General features: G+C 42.9%; 1 protein-coding gene across 1 annotated transcript; it reads right to left on the reverse strand.

The window, feature by feature from the left end:
- Window positions 1–16,483: 16,483 nt before the first annotated feature.
- On the reverse strand, window positions 16,484–18,492 carry MYCFIDRAFT_179430 (uncharacterized protein; the record flags this gene model as incomplete). Its single annotated transcript, XM_007933514.1, has 17 exons — window positions 16,484–16,552; window positions 16,595–16,676; window positions 16,705–16,860; window positions 16,884–16,965; window positions 16,992–17,061; window positions 17,109–17,160; window positions 17,198–17,416; window positions 17,449–17,638; window positions 17,669–17,706; window positions 17,739–17,760; window positions 17,798–17,901; window positions 17,945–18,053; window positions 18,077–18,105; window positions 18,150–18,171; window positions 18,223–18,278; window positions 18,308–18,327; window positions 18,355–18,492. 17 exons carry the CDS (start codon window positions 18,490–18,492, stop codon window positions 16,484–16,486), a joined length of 1,458 nt encoding a protein of 485 aa, XP_007931705.1.
- Window positions 18,493–18,503: the final 11 nt, after the last annotated feature.

The following is an 18,503-nucleotide window of genomic DNA, read 5'->3' on the forward strand; positions in this document are numbered from 1 at the left end:
CGATCCGTCGGCGTAAAGGCGCGAGTAATAGTACTAGTAGGGTTAAACGCGTAGAGTCCTAGAGATATCGGGGCGGCAATAGGGCGTCTAGGAAACTAGTTAGTATAGGCCTAATTAGCCTTAAGGGTAGCGAAGGCATCTTAATTAGCGATATTACGTCCAATCTTTAATAGGCGGCTAATAAGGATACTCGTCTTAGCACTAGTATAGAGACTATAGACCTTAGTAGCCTTCTTAATATAGTTGGTATATATAGTAAACCGCTCTTTACCTAGCTTACTAAGGTCGTCGAGCTATTAACAGATAGATAGGGCGGTAGGAGCTTTACCTATATCGGCTTTAGGAACTATATCGATCTCGGTAATAAAATATACGATAGAGTCGCCCTTATAAGAACTATAGATGTTCTTAGTTAATAGGATCGGCGAGAGGCCTCTATCTCTACGCTTACTAAAGGAGCCTTCGGAGGAGACATCTTCTAGTAGTATATCTAGTATATTAATATCCGAGTTACTATAGTTAGTACTATAGTTAGTACTATAGTCGGTACTAGAAGGAGTGCTATACTTCTTAGTAGCCTTACGGAGGGCCTAGCGAGCATACAATACCTTCTTACGCGCTGCTTCGGCCTTAGCGCGCTTGTCTTAAACTTCTTAAAGGACCTTGCGGTTGTAGGTCGAGCGACGATCTTTAGCCTATATTTCTATAGCGAGCGTAAGACTAGTAGCCGTATCGGCTTCGGTTTCTAGGCGAAGAGCCTTACGTTTAAGGACATTAACGATAGGAGCCTCTTAACCTTTAATAATAAAGCCTATACTATTAATGCGATAGCTCTTCTCTTTTAGTAGATCCTTAGTTGTCTATACGTTAAGATCGACCTAGATAATCGTATCGTAGTACTTCTTTTAGTAGGCTGTCGTAAAGTCGTTAAGCGCAAAGGACAACTTAAGTAACTACTTGCCTACCTTCTTACTAGCGGTAGATATACGATAGATTATAGTACGGGAAAGATACTCGGCGCCTTAACGACAGACCTTATACTTATTAACGAACGAAGAGACCTACTTAGTACGCTCTTATCTACCGTAGGCGAAGTTAATAAGGCTCTTAGGAAGACTACTTAGTCCTCCCTAATATTCGAAGGCCTAGTCGAGGGTCTTAAAGCGTAAACGAATCTAGGTACCGGCCGTCTCGAGGCTATAGACGATAGGAAAGGCTTATTCGATATCTATATCGTTAAGAACCTCGCGCTTAAAGATACGCTTACCGATAGACTAACGTAAGTTGTTTACACTATACGTAACTAAGATAGTAGCCTTCTTAATGTTCCTATTAATAACGCGTAGCAGGGTACGAGCGTTCTAGATCTTCTCTTAAGGGTCTTTAAAGGCGGTAACGATCTAGAAGCAGTGCTCGAGGCTAGTTATAGCAGCTAAGGCGCTATCGGATAGGGCTTCGATCGGGACTAGTACGCCTAGGTTTAGGGCTAGTAGGTTGCTACTACTGCTAGCGCCTAGCGGATTTAGGGCGCCGGAAGATATCTTAGTCGACTAGAGCGGAAAGGAGTTAGTAACGAGTTTGTAAAAACGTTCGTAGCTTGTTAATAATAATTAAAGGGTTTAGATAGAAGAAGGGGGAGGGCGTAGGCGGTAGTAAGTTAGTTAGTATTCGAGTAGAAGAAAGAGCTTAGAAAGCTCGCCTTAAATAGGGTACGAAGGTAGCGTAGTCCGTATATTCCGGTAAAGCAAACGGATAACGACTATATATAGACCCTAAAAAGTAAAGCTATATACGAGACTCCTTTATTAGTAGGGCGGCTAAAGTTTAATAATCGATCTAGCTAATTACTAGTAGCGACTACGCGCCTCTATTAACCTCTAGCTTTCGTAGATTCCCGCGTACTCGAAATGTAACTAGTTAGTTCGAGTACCTAGCAGTAATCTATAGTAGTAAGGCTAGCGGGACTAATAATACCCTCGGGGTAGTATTAGCTTTTCTCTAGAGATGCTCGGCAACTAGGAGCAAATCGCCTAGGCCTAGCGTAGCTTATATTAGCCTATAGCACTGTCGTTATAGATGCAGCATTACCTTTTATAGTAGCAGGCATATAAACGTAGCCCGTACGTTCTTGTTTCTTCTAGACACTAAGCTTAGCGGCCTAAGGTCCCTATCCTTAGAGGCTATAGGCCTAGGTTACTACGTCTATCTAAGAGCTAGGAAGGGAGAGGGATCCTCCCTTTCTTAGTATCCTACGTAACTAATGCTAATTAGGGCAGGAACAATCTTCTCTAGTAGAGTATCTTATTATCGTTACTACCTAAGGGCGGTTGCTAGAGACTAGGAAACTAGAGGGAAGTAGTCCTAGAAGGGCGGGAGGTTAGATTCGGCTAGCTTCCGAATACTACCCCCGGGGTATTATTCGGAAGTTATGCCTCGTATAGTTCTTTCTAAGGAAACACAAAAGGAGTAAAGCCGTAGCAATATTAATCGAGGGCAAAAGACAAAAGAGCAAAACAATAGATAAGGTAAAAGTAAAGGAGGGTAACAACTAAGAGTATTAACATCCGTAGGAATAGGCAGTAAGGACTAAAGCTAAAGGGCAGCGCTCTATATTAATAGCGCGGAGAATAGTTAATAGAGGCAAGGAAAGCAACGTAGTAGAGGCAGGAAAGGATATACGATTATTTAGTCTCGGGGTCGTCTAGCTATAATTCTAGGCGGTCTTTATCGCTAGACTAGTTAGGTTCCTCGGAGTTAGAGTTAGATAGCTAGAAGTCTAGTTTACTATTTAAATCGGAATCAACATCGGAAACGCTCTATATATAGTTAATCTGTATATAACCCTCCCTTTGTTCTTAAGTTATTCCTAATAGCTTACTAAGACGAATCTAGGGATAGGTATAGTTCTTAGGTAGAACAGGATCTAGAATAGCGGTAGGATCCTCCTCCCGATAGGTATCTAAGGACGGTAGAGGGTCTATAGAGGTACTAACCTCCTCCTCGGTCGGCGGAGGGCGGGCAGGTTCGCGTAACTTAACGATCTTCTTTAGATTAGCCCGAGGGTAAGAGTGCTTTAAGGTAGCACTATCTAGCTCCTAAAGAAGGTATACGGAACCCGAGTAAAGGACCTCCTTTACTCTATAAGGACCCTTCTACTTAAAGGCTAACTTATAGAAGTAACTATACTCTAGTTCGGACCGGTATAAAAGGACTATATCGCTAACCTTTAGAGGCTCCTAGTTAATAGCATTATAGTCGTCGAAATACTGCTTAGCCTCCTTACGAAGGCGACGTTGTCGAGCAAGTCCCTCCTAAGAAGTAGTAGTTATATCCTTAAGAGCCTTAGCGCGTAGGGTAAGGAGATCTGCTCTAGTACGAACAGACCCCTAGTCGTAAACGCTATACGTACAGTAGGACAACTTAATCGGAAGAACGGCGTCCCTTCTAATTATAAGCTCTACTAGCGTAAGTCTAGTCGTGTCGACAATAGTAGTTCGATCCGCCTAGAGAAGGGCTAGAACGCGGGTAGAGATAGGAACGGACCTGTCGCTACTATTAGTTATCTTAGACAGGGCATTAATTAACGACCGATAGCCGCGCTTAATAATAGCATTCGACTAGGGATAGTACGGGGAGATGCGAACGTTCTTAGCCCTATACGAAACAAGTAGCGCTTAAACCTCCTTAGCTATATTGTTCGTAGCGTTGTCTAAGATAACCTTATAAGGTGTTCCCTAGCGGCAAAACAGATCCTTAAATAGGAAGGTAGCTATATTACAGGCATTAATAGTACCGCAACCTTTGTAGAAATAATAGGCCTCCGGCTATCGAGAAAGACCCTCTCGAATAATATATAGGCTATTATTACGGCTAAGATAGACCCTATCGCTATACTACCGCTCCCTAACTAACTAGGTAGCAGGGATACGCAGCTCCCCTAGACGTCGGTAGCTATTCCTAAAGTTGTACTTAGGACAGCTCTTATAGTAGCGGGAGACGTTAGCCTATACGCCGTCCTACTAGTAGCATCGACGAAGGACATCGAAGGTGCCCTCCGCCGCCCGGTAGCCGAGCTTATTATAAACGGAACGAAGGATTTCTTATCGGGCTGCTAGATCGTTAATAATACGCTAGAGCGGTATATTAACTATAGCCTATCGCTAAAGGATGCGATCCTTAATAAGGAACCTCCGAGAATAGCGAATAATACGACGGTATTAACTCTTTAATAGACTAGGAGCCCTCTTCGTATAGGTAAGGAAGTAGGCGATATTATAGGAGTCGTCGGAGTAGACTCTATTAAGGATATTATCCCTACCTTGTTCGCCTACCTTAGCATCGTCCTAGTTCTCGCCGTTAGTAGTAGGGTCTTCGTTAGGCTAGTTACTAGGTTAGTCGTCGGTAGTAGGCCTAGTAATTACTAGTATAGCGTTAATATAGAAGGCAGTAAAGAAGGTGCGGTTAATAACCGCGTCGATATCCTCTTTTTCTATTATCTCGGCGATATCCTCTTCTATAGCAGGCTTCCTAGAAAGGCTATCCGGTCTAGTATACTTCTTACTAGGAACATAGAAGACGTCGAAATTAAACAAATAGATCTAGGCAACCTACCGAGCTATCGTAGAGTTAGGTAGGTCGGAGGCTATACGGTTAAGTTAATAGACTAGCGTCTAAGCGTCGACTTCTAGGCGAAAGAATACTCTAAAGAGCTAAGGTCGGAACTTCTTAAGAGCCTTGTAGACACTAAGGCACTCTCGCTTGCTAGTATCGTATCGGGCCTCGATAGGTTTCTATAGACCGGACTCGTACCGGACAGGGTAACGTAAGGAGGGCTCCTTACGATTATACTATATTAGTATCTCGCCGTAGCCTTCCCCGCTCGAGTCGATAGCAACAATTAGCAGACCTACGCCTTCCGAGTAGTTAATAGAGGTAAGCGTAGGCGCGCTAATAAGTGCCTTAGTAACCTTATCCTTAGCGGCTTAGTAAACGGAGGTCTATTTAAACTCTGTATCCTTCTTAAGCAAGGCGTATAGAGGCTTGTATACTAACGCAAAGTTTTCGACCTAGATACGGAAGTAGGAGACTACTCTAAGCTAGATCCGGACATCTTTCTAATAGGTAGGGTCGGGCTAGGACACAATCTTTAGGACCCGTATATTATTAGGATAGCGGCCGTTCTTATTAGTTACAAACCCGACAATGTTTATTCGTTTGTATAGGAGCTAAAGCTTCTCCCTATGCACCGTTAGATTAGCTCGCTCTAGGTCGTAGAGGACACTATCGAGGTTCTAAATATATTCGAGAAAGAACCTGCGGATGCTAGGCTCTACTTCTTTATTATCGTACCTAGTTTTAGGGCTCTTAATACCGATATCGTTAAGGAAAGGCATCGCTATATAGGAGATATAGGCCGCGAGGACTTAGTTTATAATGCGAACGAACTAGGCTACGGAGTTAGTTGCCCCTTATAGAAGGGTAGTTTGTCTGTATAGCCTAAGAGGTGTCTCGAAACTAGTAAGGTCGCGGCTATTAGGATAGAGAGGGATCTAGTCGTAGCCCGAGAAAACATTAACTAGTAAGGCTATAATATAGTTAGTAAAAGCTTCCGAGAACCTATTAGTCTCCGGAGGGAGGTTAGCATCTCTAATCGTAACTACGTTAAACTTTTGTATAGCGTTAATTAGACGGTACTTCTTTAGTTCCCTAGGAGCTATCTTCTTCTAAACTAGGAAGTATAGGTTGCGATACGAGGCATAGGAAGGCTCTAAGGTACTAGCCTTTATACGCTGCCGTATTATATCCTTAACTATACCTCTTAGGCTTAGGTTTAGCTTAAACCCTAGGTAAGCCTAAGGCTTATACTCGATCGTTCGGATCCTCTATAGAGGGGCAACCTCCGGGTTAATCCTGCCTAGATGCGTAAAGTTATATACTAATACGGCTTCGCGGTTATATAGAAGCTCGTATAGTAAATCCAGTTTAAGATCCGAAAGCTCGATGCTAGGTTTAATATTCGCTAGTCTCTCCGGCGTTAGCCTCGATCCCTTAGGAATAGCGGAGAACTTTTTAGTAATATACCTCTAGTCGTATAGACTATCCCTAGGTGTTAATATCGCTTCGCGGTTAAGGCACTTTTGTCGCTAGTTAGGATTTCCGCTAGGATTGGACCTATCGGTTATATATACGCTGCCTTTTACGGGCTTAATCTTGTTAGCTACCCTCTTATATAGGGTATATATACTAACCGCTCGTAATATCCGAGCCCTCTCTCTTTAACGTTAGGCCCGGAGATTAGCGCAATAGAATAGCGCGTAAACTTTATTAGAAGTCTCCTTAAGTCGGTAGGTATATAGCTAGTAATCCTAATTTATAATTCCGGCGAAAACGTTAGATTCCTAATAACACCCCTAGGGTAGCATTAGCTCGGCGCTCTAATTAGTTAGTTCGGATTCGGGCTCGGGTAGATCCGCTTCCGGCGGCGATGCCTACGATAGCATTATTACCGAGATTCGTATACTAGGTAGTCGTTGTACTATTATGCTCGCTGTCGCTTCGAGCATTCGTCTCCTTAGTATAGAGCCTAGAAACTAGCCTTATCGTACGGAGCGGCGTACCTCTAAATATAACCTATTTAAGCTATATTAACTTATAGCGCAGATTGCCGGTCTTATAACCGCGCTATAGCGTTTCCCGAAGAGCGCTTAGAAGTAGTAAGGATATCCTCGTAGGACTTATAGCTAGTGTTTCCGATATAACTAGTAAATACGACTCGGTTGCCCTTCTAGTTAGCGATAGTTCCTTCCTAGGAGCTATCGTCGCAGTTGCGCTAGATATCCCGGGTTATACGAGACTATAGTCGACCTAGAATAATTAGCGTATTCGGGTTAGCGGCAATCTAGAAGGTAAAGGAAAAGCATATGCCGAAAGCGTCTACTATAACATTATAGTAGGCACCTACTAGTATAACCTCCCTATTTACTCCCTATATACTAAAGGAAATATCTCTGTTTATTAGTAGTCGGAGCTGTTTAGCCTAGCGCTCATTTATAATAAGTAACTCTAAACCATTATTAAGCATTGCTAGCAACTGCTAACTATAGCTTCCGATAGTAACTTAAATATAGATAGCAGAAACGACGGCAAAGGAACGGGTAACTGCGGAAAGGTCTATATTATTAGGGATAGAGTAAAGTTCCTTAGGTCGAGGAGGTCCTACTCGACCGATTTGTTAGCTAGTAAATCGGACAGCCTTAATAGAAACTAAAACCGAAGCAGAGTCGGTATTATTATTATCCCCTCGGCCTATCTCCTTAATCCCCTCTTTGTTAGCATTATCGATAGTCTCCTAGCTCTCGTAGGTTACTAATTCGCCTTCTACTAACTCCTAGGCCCCTAAAAATTTAGGAAGGAACTATAGGGAAGAGACGTCGATATAGTCCTCTCGCCCCTATTTGCGTCGGAGGGCTATAAGGTCTTTTATAAAGGTAGCATCGTTAGGAATCCGGCTCTAGAACAGGTTAGTAGGCAACCCGTATACTAGAAGCTCTCCTATAGACACGTTAGACTTAAGGTCTAGGAACTATAAAGCCTAGAAGAGAGCATTTGCCTTTGTATCGTAAGAGTTAGTTAGCCCGGCGCTATACTTCTTTATATACCTATTAAAGCGAAAGCTCTTTAGGTCGGCTAACTTTCGTTTGTAGGCCGGCGGGTTAGCTAGGCCTAGGGTACTACTAAGGTCGGTAGTAGCATCCTCTATATCGATATCTAGAGTTTCTAGTACCTCCGGAGTAGCTATACTAGCTCGGGTTGTACGGTCTTTAGCTGTCTAGAGTGTTTTAGTCTTAGCGACTAATTCTCGCTATTTCTTAGCCTTATTAGCTGCCTGCTTCTTAAGTATCCTAGTAGGGGCTGCCGTACTAGGGCGGGTAGGGTTCTACGGGCTCTTACCCTTGCCCTAGGACTAGGTTTAGGACCTTATAGCAGCGTAGACATCTATACTGTTCTTAGTAACCGCGTAAACATTAGTAACTGCGTCCGGGTCCTAAGATACAAAGTTGACTTTAATAGGCTTAGTAGTACTATTACTACTCCGCTCCTTAACCTGTTTTGCCCTAACCTTCTAAGTCTCTCGTTTAGTAATAGCGGCGAGGGTACTATTCCTAGTATCCTTAAACTCGATCTTGCTACTATACTTCTTCTCTAGAAGACTCCTAAGTTAAGGCAGTTTCGGGGCTCTGCGATCCTACTCGAAGTTAATCTTATCGCCGGTATCGGTATAGTAGAACCGACTATTTACTTATATAACGAGCTTCCTCTTAAGAAGCTCTTTCTAGATAGGGTAGTCTAATTAAATATATTTGAAACCGCCGTATATTTAGCACTTGCTATCTAAGTTAGAATAGATCTTTCGTATAGCGTAGACGTTAACTAAAGGGGCCTTAGGGTAGTTAGGATCGGAGACCTAGTAGACTAGTAGTACATCCTTTAGTATACTAGTATTAAGGACCTCCCTAACTCGCTATAGTGCTTTCGTATTAAGGTTAAGCTAGGCTAGGGACTTAGCTAAGTCCGCAACGTCCTAAGAATGCTTAGTAACGGTAGGAGTTACGGTACTAGGACTACTTTGCGATTTAGGAAGAAACTTAGGCCCTCTAGTTCCCGAGGTATCGTTCCTTACCTAGGCTAGGTTATTCCGGTCCTCGCCGTAAATAAACTTCTTTATATCGGCGGAGCTGTTAATGTCGTCCTTAATAGCCTCTAGGACCTCTTTGTACTTCCTAAAAGTCTTAGGATTAGCTTCGCTAAGCTTATAGCGACGGAAGACACGCTTAGCCGTAGACTACGGCAACCCTTTAAGGAGTAGCCTCGTTTTCTAAGAATTCTCGAGGTCCTACTAGTCGATGCCGTCTACTAACTTAACAAACTCGCGGACGTACTCCTTTAGGTCGTTATCTTCGGTACGCCTCTCTATATAGAGGTTCTTAAGCTACGTACGACTACCTTTAATGCGACGGCTATCGCGATCCCGATACTCCCTTATAAAGGCCTACTTAAAGACCTCCTAGTCGGTATTAGACTTATCGTCCTTTTCTAGGTAGCTAACTAGGGTTCTAAGGGTTCGGTAAAGCTTAGTAATAGTAGTCCTCGTAAGGGACCGGACCTTGTACTAGTCCGACTCCTCTTCGAGTCTATACTCGGCTAAGTTATCCTTAAAGCGTTCTACGTGCGCCGTAGCGTTCTACCCTTCGAACAAAGGGTTCCTACTACTTCCTAGCTCTAGCGGGCGACGCCTGTTCTAACGGAGAAGGTTAGTTTGCCCTTAAATTATCTTTATAACGACATTATAGAGAGCCTCGGGCGTAGAAGGCTCGATAGCCCCTAGGTCGACGGCGCTTATAATAACTAGTAGTCGCCTAATTTCTTCGTTAATAGGGTCCGGTAGGTTATTAGATTCCGAAGATTCCGCTAATTCGTAATACTCGCTTTCGCTAGAGCTTATTCGATTGTTATAAAGTAGTTAAAATGAAATACTATAGGAAAGTGTTTTTAGTATATATTATAGGTTTGGTTTGTTTCGATATTACTATACGAGAAAATAGTGTACTAGGCTGTTTTCTTCTAATATTACCCCCGGGGTAGTATTAGAGTTTAGCCTCCTAGGGGTCGCCTAGATACCCCTAGGAGCTTTAGTTTAGTAAATTTAGATAAAAGCCGCTTAGAGGAAGGAACTACAATCTCTATTTATACCTAGATCCTAGAAACTAGCTACTTTACTAACTATCGTTATCTCCTTTAGCTAGGTAGGGGGGCGGGGACCTTCTTTTTCTAGCAGAAGGCTAAGCACTATCCGAACGAGGCAGCGAATCCCGAAACAATCTACCTAGTTAATAGGGGAACTGTCTAGGCATCTAATCTATAATCTAGAAATTGCTATTATATAGATAGTCTTAGTAAACTAAGCAAGGCCGATAGGTAATTAATCTATCTCCTCCTTAGGCGGGCAGTAGCTTATCTCGAGCAAGCGGTACTAAATAGGTCTTCGACCCGGAGCCGAGTCCTTAGAAGCTAGCTATAGTTATAGACTAGGCCCTAAGCTGTAACAGTCCTAAGGGTTTGTAGCTTTTCGGGGTTAAAGCGATGCCCTCGTTAAGAGGTTTCTCTGCTTATCGTAACGGCCCCTTAAGATACTTCGGTATCGTCCGTATCGTAGGCTCTTATCGTACCCTCGCTTCGGTTATAGCTATTCGTGCCTAGAGACTACCTTTAATACACCCGAACCTATTAGATATAAAGAGATAGCCCTACCTTCGGCTCTAATAAAGGACGGAAACTAATACTACTACTACTACTTATAGCAATAGTATAGGCTACCGAGGGTAATATAACCTATAGCAATATAGGCAGCTATGTTTAGCAAGATAGGATAACGAGACTGTCGCTTAGGCTAATAACTAGAGCCCTGCAATATAGGCATTATAGAAGTGTAATATAAACAATATACTATACGAGGTTGATAATCTGTCTACTCTATAGAAGGAGGCCTCTTATATAGGCTTAAAACTGGCCTATAGGTGTAGGGCCGGTTACTAGCTAATAGTAGTATTCTACCTCTCTCTTTAACCGTTAGTCTATAGATAGAAGGCTATTAATAGCCGATGCTTTAGTCTTAGCTATAGGTATATTTCGCTCTAATAGTGCGATATAAATATCGAGCCCCTATCGGAGACTATCCCCTTAAGAGTTCCCTAATAGGTATAGAAGATATTAGTCTATAGCGCCTCTGCTATATTAATAGCAGTCTAATCCTTACGCGCCGGGATATATCGAGCGCCTTTAGTAAATCGATCTACTATAATAAGGATAGCATTATATACGTCCTTGCTGCCCCTACGTTTAGTAGGCGGAAGGCCTATAATAAAGTCTATTATAAGCTCTGCAAATAGCTTATAAGGGATTAGTAAGGAGGACAACTCGCTAAAAGGCTAATACTTTAGTGCCTTAATACGTTAGTATACGGCACACGTATTAACGTATTCCTTTATATCTCGCTTACTATTTAGCTAGTAGTATATACGCGATAGTAGCTCGTACGACCTCTCTATACTATAGTAACCGGTAAGCTTACTATTATAGTGTCGCTTAAGAAGTTCTTATCGGATCGAATGTTTAGCGGGGATATAGTATCTACCCTTAAACTTTAAATAACCTTTATTATCGATCGACTAGTTACTCTTACTAGATCGAGTCGTTCGCCTACTTATAAGCTTATCGATACGTTTAGTAGTAAAGGCGTCCCTCTGCTAAGCACGTAACAGCTTATTTATAAACGATTAACTATCCCTATTTATAAGGTTATTTAATAGCACCCTCGCTATTAAACGAGGTACGTATTATATATATCTAATAGCACTAGCAGCCGGATTAACTATAGCAGTACTTTAATTACTATTACTATATATAGCGATATCGACTAGGGAGTTATTATAACTTCTCCTATCTGTGTCCTTAATACGCACTATTAATATAGTAAGAGCATTAATATGCTTTAAGCTATCGCGGAGTCCGGTAAGCCGCTTATCCTACGCGTACTTATTAATAATACGGGCTATAGTAATCTTATACTATAGGGTTAGAAACAAAGAATTAATAGATTGCTAAGTCTCGCTATTGTAATTAGGTCGCCTCGATAGGCTATTAGTAGGGTTACTTACGCCTAGCCGATATAATATATTAAAATCGAACCTAGCGAGGTAGACGGCCTATCTAGCCTATCGACCTATAACCCTAGTAACCTTCGTAATCCTACGGAAGTTGTTATAGTCCGTATAGACCTAAATAGGGTACTAAGCACTATCGAGATAATAGCGCTAGTGCTTAAAGGCTTCTACAATTGCTAAGAGCTCTTGCTCGTAGGTCTCGTAACGACGCTTAGTATTAATTATCTTCCTTAAGAAGAAGGCAATCGGGTGCTAGTAATTGTTATTAGCCTATTGTAATATAATAGCTAATATAGCAAACTGTAAAGCGTTAGTCTTAATGCGGATCTGCTTGCTTAGTACGAAATAGTATAATAAGGGGACTTTAGTAAAGCGCTTCTTTAAGCCGTTAAAAGCGGCTTATACTCTACTAGTCTATTTAAACTCTCTAGTTAGGTTGGCCTTGGTTTTAGTAAGCTTAGTTAGGGGCATTATATGCCGTAAATAGCCCTTAATAAAGCGACGATAGAAATTAGCGAAGCCGAGGAACGACTATAGCTCCTTAATTAACGTAGGGATAGGCTATTCGGTAATAGTTTTAATCCGATTAGGATTAGCCTTAATACCCTTAGTTAATATAAGGAAGCCAAGGAATAATACCTCTTTAGTAGCAAAGGTGTATTTAGAAGGCTTGTAATACAAGCTATAGGCCCGTAGGCGGTCGAGCACCTTACGTACGGCGGCCTAATATTCCGCAATATTAGGTAAGTATATATAGACTAGGATATCGTCTAGATAGACTACGCAGAGGTAGTCTAATAGGCCTAATAGGGCCCGATTAATATAGGACTAGAAGGTCGCAGGGGTATTAGCTAGCCTAAATAGTATAACTAAATACTTAAAATAGCTATAACGAGTACGGAAGGCCGTCTTCTATTCGTCGCCCTTACGAATATAGATACGATAGTACGCATCCTTAATATCTAGTATAGTATAGAAGTAGGCCCTAGAAAGGCGATCGAGGGTCTTATTAATAAGCGGAAGTAGATAGCGGTCTTTAATAGTAATAGCATTAAGCCTACGGTAATTAACGTATAACCGTAGGCTACTATCCTTCTTTAGAACAAACAGGATTAGTGCACTAGCAGGGCTGTTACTATACCGAATGCGGCTATTAGCTAGGTTTTCCTCTAGGTACTTATATAATATAGTAAGCTCTCGCTTACTAAGGTTGTAGAGGGGACTAAAAGGAACCTCTTTGCCCTCTATAATATTAATCTTATAATCCGTCTCTTTGAATATAGGCAATATCGATGCTAAGTAGTGTTTAAATACATTAATATAGGTCTCTCGAATAGGCTCTAGTATGCGCTCGAGCTAATTAGGGTCTATACTATTAGGAGGTATAGGTTTATCGTTATTACTACCGAGTAGGTCGGTAGTCGGATTAGCTAAGGCGGAGGCCGGTATTAGGTTGCTAATAAACAGGACCCTAATATCGTTAGGGCACTCGCTAATATTAATGTATTTAATGTCCTCTTTCCGAGCGATTCTAAATCGCTACTTCTAAATGCCTAAGTCTATAGCTATAGCGTGGTACTTAAGAACAGGGTTGCTAATAACAATAGTAGCTCCCCTATATAGGTTGTTTATATCTACTACGTAGGCGGGGAAGTTTAGTAGGCGCTTATTGCCGAGGTCGTCTCTTAGGGCTATATAAATATAGTAGGCTCTATAAGTTAAGTGCCGAGCGTTATTAAACTAAGCAAGGGTTAGTAGGTTAGTCCTAGGCAATTGTCGAAGGTCTAATTGCTTAGCTAGGCGATAGCTAATAAGGGCGCTAACTAAATTTCCTAGGTCTAGCGTAACCTTAGTTTTATAATTGTTGCTATATATATCCCCTACGAGATAGGTACGTATAATAGCTAGTATAATGTCGATAGTCTTACGCCGTATAAGGCTAATAGTTAGTGCGGCGCTTACTCTTTTTTCGACTAATTAGAAGGACCGATAGGGGTAGCGTTAGCGGCTAAAAGGTACTTTTAGTGTTTAGCGGTAGCACGGTCGATTCGGGCCTAGTCCTTAGGTTTGTCGCATTAGCCTAGTAGATAGCTAGTACTATTATAATTGAAGCACTTCAATCTAGTTAGGGGATTGCTATAGCCGCTATTACTGCTATTATTAGTTAAACGATTAGTACTATAGGGATACGAGCCCCTTCTACGGCCCCTATTACGGCCTCCTCTATATAGCCGTCGGCTACGGCCCCTTCTACGGTCGTTATTACTATTCCTATTGTTAGCATTGTTGTTCTAGTAGGAACCTTAGTTTCCTTCGCGGCTACGATAGGTAGCTAGGCGTATCTTAGATTCTAACCGTTATTAGAGCTAAACAGCTCGTTTAGCTATCTCTACTTCGACTATAAATTAAATGCGTATAAGATTAGCCTGTTCGAATATACGGCGGCGGTCTAATTTAAGGACTAGTTCCTATCTTAGTTTAGGTCGTATCTTAGATATCTAGATAGAGTCGGTCTTAGGTAGCAAGTCGTCCTTAAGGGTCTTTAGATAGGCCTCGAAGGATCGAGAGGTTTAGTCGGCCTTTTGTTTAGTACGTAGGTATTAGTCTTAGGCGTACTACTAGCGTAATATAGGGTTGCTAAGGGTATTTAGTATAATAGTCTTATAATCCTGCTATTAAATAGCGGTCTAGTCGTAAAGGGAATCAAAATAGTTATCCTATATACGCTTAGGGTTACTATTAATATACTATATAGCATAGACGACTAACAAATAGTCGTCTAGAAGGGCCCTCGGTATATTTCGCTAGTTAAGCTTATAGTTACGAATATAGTTATTATATTGCTTTCGACTAGAGCTATTAAATACGGTATAGTCCTTAAGTTTAGTATCCTTCTTCTAGACTAGGACTAATAGTAAGGAAGGCCCTACTATCGGCTTAGTATTAGTTATTAGGGCTCCCTAAAGGCGGCGAATTTCGAGGAGATTGTCCTTTAGCTATTATTCTTAACGTAGAGTAGCGAGCCTGTTTTAGGTAGCTTCTTAAAGTCTCGCTACTAGCTAGGGGCTAAAGGCTAGTTAGCTATATCGTCGATTAATAATTTTATTAAGTATATCGTTAATAGGCAACTCTAGGTCGTTACCTAGAACTATAGGTTCTTCGGTAGGCCTAGTAGTAGGCTCTTTAGTAGGCACCTTAGTAGGTGCTTTAGTAGGCACTTTAGTAGGTACTATACTACTAGCGTTATCGTTGCTAGCGCTACTAGCGGTAGTACGGTTGTTATTACTTCGTAATAAGCCGGCTATTATAAGGGTGTTAGAGTCTAGAGGTGCAGGCTAAGGCTTGGCGCCAAGACTTACGTAACTTCTAGCCTATAAGTGCGCCCGAGATCTGTGCTTATTAAGCGCGGATACTTCCGATCTTTTGTCGCGGCGTAAGACGCTAGTAAACGGGCGCACTAGTGTAGCGGTCTAATATAGTATCCGCGCTTAACGGTCTATAGGTTCAACAGTCGCGCGTTCGATTCTCGGCGAGTCGGCGTACGCTTATTAGCCGACTAGGCTAATCCTCGGTAGACGCGGCTTCGGAGGCGCCTAATTGCCTTAGGCGCGCGACTCTGCTATAGGCGTACCTACCTTAGAGGGGTCGACTTATAGGCAGTTAAAAAAACGTCGCTATACCGTCGTATATACAAGTTCAGATTACGACAGTTGTTTAATTAGCTACCTCGAGTATAGGGTATGCTAAGGCGTTGCCTAGCTGTATGTTCGGGTACGGGGTATGCTAAGAAGACGTTCGTTGCCCGGCTACATATAAGGGTGCGGGGTATAACGTTATAGGCTGCGGGGGCCGCAGCTAAGAAGAGGGAAGCGCGTATTAGAGTCTAGAGGTGCAGGCTAAGGCTTGGCGCTAAGACTTACGTAACTTCTAGCCTATAAGTGCGCCCGAGATCTGTGCTTATTAAGCGCGGATACTTCCGATCTTTTGTCGCAGCGTAAGACGCTAGTAAACGGGCGCACTAGTATAGCGGTCTAACAAAGGGGTAATACCGATAATATATTATAGGCCCCTAAGATACGGATATAGCGGAATTAGTAGATATCGGCTTAGTGCGATTAATTTAGTATAATAGGCCGTATAGAAGGCCTTGCTTAATAATTAGTACGGTTGTTTTAATAGAATAGTACGTATAGGTCCCGTTCTTCGGGCGTAATATAGTTAGATTAACGGTTTTCGGGGCTATACTGCTAAAAGCTTAAAATACAGACTATCTAGCTACTGCCCTTAAAGGGTAGATCGAATACTATATAAGAAGGGTATATTAGTAGGTAGATAGGGTAGTAGTAGGTATAAGTAGTATTCGATAAAGAGCTAGAAGGAGAGGGAGGAAGGCAGGCAAGTTAGCCTATTGCCAAGCGCCAAGCCCTGCCTAAGGCACTAAGACCCTAGCTTTACTTAGCCTAGTTATATACTAATTACGTATAGCCTCTTTAGCCCTAATACTAGTTCGGTTCGGTTACTTTAGTACGTAGATATATATAGTAGACTACGGCTGCGAGTTTTACCGGTAGATCTATTTGTATTTGTTTGAATTTTAGGGGATAGAATATTTGTCTAGGATAAGGTAGGGCAGGTTTAATAGCTAGGCCTTTTTAAGTTCGGGACCTAGGTACTTATAGGAGGAGGATGCCGAATAACCGGATAAGTAAGTTCTAGTGTTATTCGTTTATTGCTAGTAAAGGTTGTGAGTATAGAATGAATTCTTAAATGGCTTTTGTAATTCTTCGTTGAGATGTGTGGATATAGGGGCAGGCTTGGAATTTCTCTGGCCGCTACTAGATAACTTTCTTCAAGAGTTGGGAAAATTCTTATACGGAGTTTGCGCGTGTAGCGGGCGAGGTTGATGTATGGTGGTCATGAATGATGTTTCGGTCGCTCAAGTTGCTTCTCGATCCTCTGAACGTGTGGTGCAAGCAGAAAGGACTCCCGGAATACCTTTGAGGAAATACGCAGATCTTGCGGAAACTTGCTGTCGTAGTTCCAATTCCAGTTCCTCTGAAAATACTTCTCGAGCTTGCTGAGCAGAATGGCAGCCTGCGAAGTGTCCAAGTGGCTGTTCGTGGTCATACTTGTGTTCTTCCTTTCCGTGCTGATGGATTGAACGAAGCTTGCTCGCGAGCCATCGCCATAGCACCCAAGTGGGTTGGCAGATAGGAAAGAATTTCGTGGTCGTTAGAGTGGTCAACTTGCCGATGCAGCGTTCCAAGACACTCTTCTGCTGGGCTTTGAGATCGATGATAGCCAGAGGGGAAGCCATGTGCTGCTTGTGAATCGACGTCCCCTGTTTGAGAGCAAAGATCGGTCCGGCCGGCGAATTGCTGGCGTCACTGCGTCTAGGACTTTGACGACAGACATGCCTTCGAGCACATCAGAAATGGGGCTGTTCCCAGTGCGGATGCACTCAATGAAATGCCGACCCTGCGCGCGCCAAAAAAGGTTCTCGCTCTTCGAGAGGAATAGGCTCAGAAGCGCCCTCCGTCAGATCTGGATAGCCATCTATCCATGTCAACTTGTTTGCAAAAAGCATTAATTTGCTGCCCCAAGGCTTGCCGTCGTAAAAACTAACGTTTCTCGATCGCTCATAACCACGATATTGCGGTTGGAGCAAGAAGGTTAGGATCAATTGGCAGGAGTATCTTCCGAGCACCCTTGCTTGTGACTGCCCGACAGAATCGAAGATAGCCTGATCAACAAGAAGTCCATCTTCTCATCCGAGAACTGGTCATTCTTCGAACGCTCGAATTGTCGATAAATTCCTTTCGAAGCACATGAGGAATATGTCAGTAGGCAGGACTGTGTGATCTTGGGACCATCTTGTCCATACACCGGCACCACTAATCCATACTGGCGCGGTATTCCTTTAATACACACGCGGCACTGCTACTCACGGCCAGATCGATAGCAGATTTTCGGTTGCGACTCTATTCTTTTCAAGTGGGTCAATGATTCGATACTGACATCGCGAGGCGACTATTATTGGCTGGCGGGTTGTTCGGGTTTGAGGAGATATCGTCGACTTGCGGAAATCATGATTACATGGGAATGTTGAGATGAAGTCTCGAATATTTTGTCAACTGACCTTGTTAGCCTGATCGCTGCAAGGATGAATGCATGCGCTCGCCTCAATGTTTGGCCTTCGTAACATCCGTGCTCAAAGCTGGAACGTCCGCCTAAGCAAGGCATGGCGCAAGATCATCCCATTGATTGTCAGTCTCCACAACAGCCTGCTCTGACAGAACCCCCCCTTGTTTAGGTTCCAGTTATGAAGGCCCACTGATTCAGTGTGCAGTGTAAACGCAGAAAGCGATGTGTCTCGAGAGCAGCACTTCACAAATGGTCCCCGCAATTGTCTTTCCAATCAGCCGTTACTCCATCTCGGAGCGGTGGTGTTCTTCGGGTGCAGTGTTCGCTAGCTCGAGACATTTAGTAGGCTGTCTCGGACGCAGGTATACCTCTCTCGATTGGCCGGTGCGCATTTTGATAGAGCTGCGCCAGATTCTCATTCAAGCAAAGAACATGGACTTCACAACTGCCATGTGACATCAGTCTACCACTTTCGGGCATTGCGCAAAACCAATCCGGACCATAGGCGTTCCCGGGTCGGCGTAGGAGGGATCAACATCCCGTGAAAACCACCGTGCCGTACCCAGCGGCTTGGGTAGGATGAGGAGTATGCATGAGTATGTGAGCGTTCGACTTCAACTCTTATCATCCGTTCAGCAA

This window comes from Pseudocercospora fijiensis, assembly GCF_000340215.1.
Source record: "Pseudocercospora fijiensis CIRAD86 unplaced genomic scaffold MYCFIscaffold_10, whole genome shotgun sequence".
Classification (NCBI taxonomy): domain Eukaryota; kingdom Fungi; phylum Ascomycota; class Dothideomycetes; order Mycosphaerellales; family Mycosphaerellaceae; genus Pseudocercospora; species Pseudocercospora fijiensis.